The sequence below is a fragment of the Lactuca saligna genome, chromosome 4, assembly GCF_052625555.1.
Source record: "Lactuca saligna cultivar CGN05327 chromosome 4, ASM5262555v1, whole genome shotgun sequence".
In the NCBI taxonomy this organism is placed as follows: Eukaryota; Viridiplantae; Streptophyta; class Magnoliopsida; order Asterales; family Asteraceae; genus Lactuca; species Lactuca saligna.
Genome location: NC_136420.1, coordinates 261,926,586 through 261,929,904, shown reverse-complemented (window position 1 = coordinate 261,929,904; position 3,319 = coordinate 261,926,586). Strand labels below are relative to the sequence as shown.

Sequence of the window (3,319 nt, the reverse complement as noted above, 5' to 3'; positions counted from 1 at the left end):
CTTCCGCCCCAACGACTATTCCTCTTCGTTGCCGCCCTCCGACCACCACACGCCACCAGGTGGGTGGTTTTGTTCGAAATTATGTGTGCTTTTATATATGTCATATGTGTGTGATTGCTTGGCCAGAGAACGAGGGAAAAACCCACCATGGTAGTCGACCATGGTGGTTGTTTCCTTTAAACCATTTTCTACCACCACAAGCCAACATGAGGTGGTGTCTATCAACTCTGACCACCGCTTGCTACCACGAGGGTGGTTGTGTGTGTGTATATGTTTCTTTTGGATATTATGTTGTATAATCATATTTTGTTGGCGGAATAATCAAGGAAAATCCACCACCACCACCGTGAGTTGGTGGCTGCCGCCACCAACCACCGTGGTTGGTGGCGGTGTGCGTTGTGTGGTTGGATTGCTAGTTTAGATGCTTGAACATGTTTTGGTTTATAGTCATAACCATCACCACGAGGTGCTCGATGCCGCCGTGAGCCACCGTTGACCACCACTACATGAGGTGATAGTTGATGGTGTCCAAATTAATTAACATTAATAAACCTAAAAACTTAACCAATGGACTAATTGGCACGCGATTAGGTTGGAAACACTAATTAGGGTTTAGAAAACCCTAATTTTTGATATGTTAGTTTTGGGTTGTCGGGACCCGCATTTTGGACCACTAGAATTGAATTATGAATTACGCCCGACCACACCGTATGATTGACTTATTAGAATGATAGACTTAATGGGTTAAGTCCTTAATGGGTTAAGTGTTTTTAATTAACCCTAATCGTCATTTTATGTGACAACCCTAATTGTGTTGGGTTTTTAGTTGGGCTTTCCTGCTAGGCTTACATGTTTGGATTCTTGATGGGCCATCTAATAACAAGTATATGGACTAGGAAATTTGGATGGGCTTTAGGGTAAGGCCCATGTGAAGGGTTTGGGCCCAATTTGGAAAAGTGGGCCATATGTTGGGCCTTGCATTATTATTTGAATTTTGGGTCTTCAGAGTAATAATAAGTATATGGACTAGGAAGTGTTGATTTATGGTTATGCATTGAAACCCAAATGGTTAATTGAGTTTTGTTTTGATGATTAACAGTTCGAGGATCTGTCAACCAACAGCCAAAGATTTATTCGTGTGACTTCAGCAGTGTGAGTTGAGTTTCCTCCTGTATGAATGGGTCGAAGGCACCAATGCTGGTCCGTATATGTATGCTATTATGTTCTGGACCAAGGTCCGATGCCGAGCAGTGCCGATGTAGGTTTATATGTTTATGGATTCCGATCCGATGTCCGGTGGCTCCCGAGGAATGTTTGTATGCTTGATGTCTTCGTTATTCTTGCATGTGTCTGTTTTCTATGTTTACGAATTACGGTCCGATGTCAGGTATTGCCCGAGGAATGTTTGTATGTTTCTGGATTACGGTCTGATGTCGTACAATGCTCAAGGAATGTTTGTATATTTTCGGATTTGGTCCGATGTCGGGTGGGGCCCAATGAATGTTTACATGTTGATGTTATGGGATCATTTATGTGTATTTATTGATATGTTTATAAGTATACCGAGCTTTGCTCGATGCTGGGCGGGGCCCGATGCCTGGTGGGACCCGAAGCCTAATTTCAGTCTGATGCCGAGCGGGGCCCGATGAAGCGGGCAAGGCCCATGATATGTTATTATGTGATTATATGTATGTTATGTGGTAGTATGTGGAACTCACTAACCTTCGTGCTTACGGTTACAGTTTTGGTTTCAGGTACTTCTGGTAACAAAGGGAAGAGCTTGGGATGACTGCATTGCACACACCATTATATTTTAGTCTGGGATGTTTACTCTAATGTTTTGATATGTTGTTCTATTTTATAAACATGATTGTGATGTCTTTAGATACTTTGAATTATGTTTTGACGAGTGGTTTTGATAACTATGGTTTTATTTAATAATTAAAAATGAAATTTGGTCATGAATTTTGGGATGTTATAGAGTTTTTGTCTGAATCCAAATAAAGGGCAATACACCCAAGGCGATCATAGTTATCCAACTGTTATACTTGAAGCGGTGGCGTCACAGGATATGTGGATATGACATGCATTCTTTGGCTCAACCGACTCCCTTAATGACGTCAATGTTCTTAACATGTCTCCGTTACTTGACAACATCTACAATGGGACTGCACCAGAATCCTCTTTTCAAGTAGCTGGAACATCGTATAAGAACGATATTATCTGGTGGATGGGATCTATTTGGAGCGTATTTGTTTTGTGAAGTTATTGTCTTGTCCAAATGATCAAAAAAGATTGAAGTTTAAGAGAGCTCAAGAGGAGGCGAGAAAGGATGTTGAACGAACATTTGGAGCTTTGAAAAAATGTTGGCATATTCTTAAATATCTGGCGCCGTATATGGAGGAGAAGAAAATGAGCGAGGTGATGTATACTTGTATCATATTGCATAATATGATTCTGGAAGACGAAGTGAATGCAATATTTGAGTATAACAATAACGAGATTGTTCCACCGACACAAGCTTTTGAGGTTGGAAGCGCGAAGTACATGTCGAGGAGGGAACTAGTTAATGATGTTGAGACACATCATGTTCTTCGTACGAACTTAACAAAACATATTTGGAACTTCAACCACATCGATTATAACACGGAACCGGTCGACAATTTGGAAGGTCAATTTTTTGATGAAGAAGTTCTTTAGGTCTATCTAGGGTTGGTAATTCTAGTTTGTATGTTTTTAATTTTAAATTCTACTTTTTTGTGTGTTTGTTTTTATTTTGAATTTCTATGTTTTTATTTTAAGTTTAATGAATTTTAGTTTTTAAAAATTGTTATGTTTGAAAGATTTATTTTGTATATTTAAAAACAAAATATAGGTAGCATGGCAAGTATGGCAACCCGTGCCTACTAAATGACAACATTTGGTAAGGATGTGCAAAGTGTGATGTGGTGCCTACTTGGATTGTGTCAAGTGTGACACCATACCCACCAACTTCAAAAGGTTTGTGTTTGTGTCGACGAACATTTTTTTCTTAAATTATATTACTTTTTTTTTTTCAAATTGTTATCATTAATGAAGTTCGAAGAAATCTATGTTTTTTTTAATAAATAAATAAACAAAGATCTATATTTTTTAGTCTAGAAGATGTCAGGAGAGATTACAAGACTCTGGTCCACATCTACACAAAGAAGAGGACGCACACACCTTTTTACGTCTACACTCTTAAAATAAATAGTTTGTGAATGCTAGTATTTGCGCCTGGTCTGCGAGATGTAGACAAAAGAGGCCAAAAATATTTGTAGATAAAAAAGCATCACCT

The 3,319-nt window shown here is 38.9% G+C and overlaps 1 protein-coding gene across 1 annotated transcript; it reads left to right on the top strand.

Moving 5' to 3' along the window:
• The first annotated feature begins 2,134 nt into the window (after positions 1-2,134).
• On the top strand, positions 2,135-2,700 carry LOC145040614 (uncharacterized). Its single transcript, XM_078988522.1, has 2 exons — positions 2,135-2,205; positions 2,295-2,700. Exons 1-2 carry the CDS (start codon positions 2,135-2,137, stop codon positions 2,698-2,700), a joined length of 477 nt encoding a protein of 158 aa, XP_078844648.1.
• Positions 2,701-3,319: the final 619 nt, after the last annotated feature.

Coding starts and splice junctions, on each gene's coding strand:
- LOC145040614 (XM_078988522.1), top strand. CDS start 2,135: ATGTCTCCGTTACTTGACAACATCTACAATGGGACTGCACCAGAATCC. Junction 2,206..2,294: donor TTTCAAGTAGCTGGAACATC/GTATAAGAACGA, acceptor TGATCAAAAAAG/ATTGAAGTTTAAGAGAGCTC.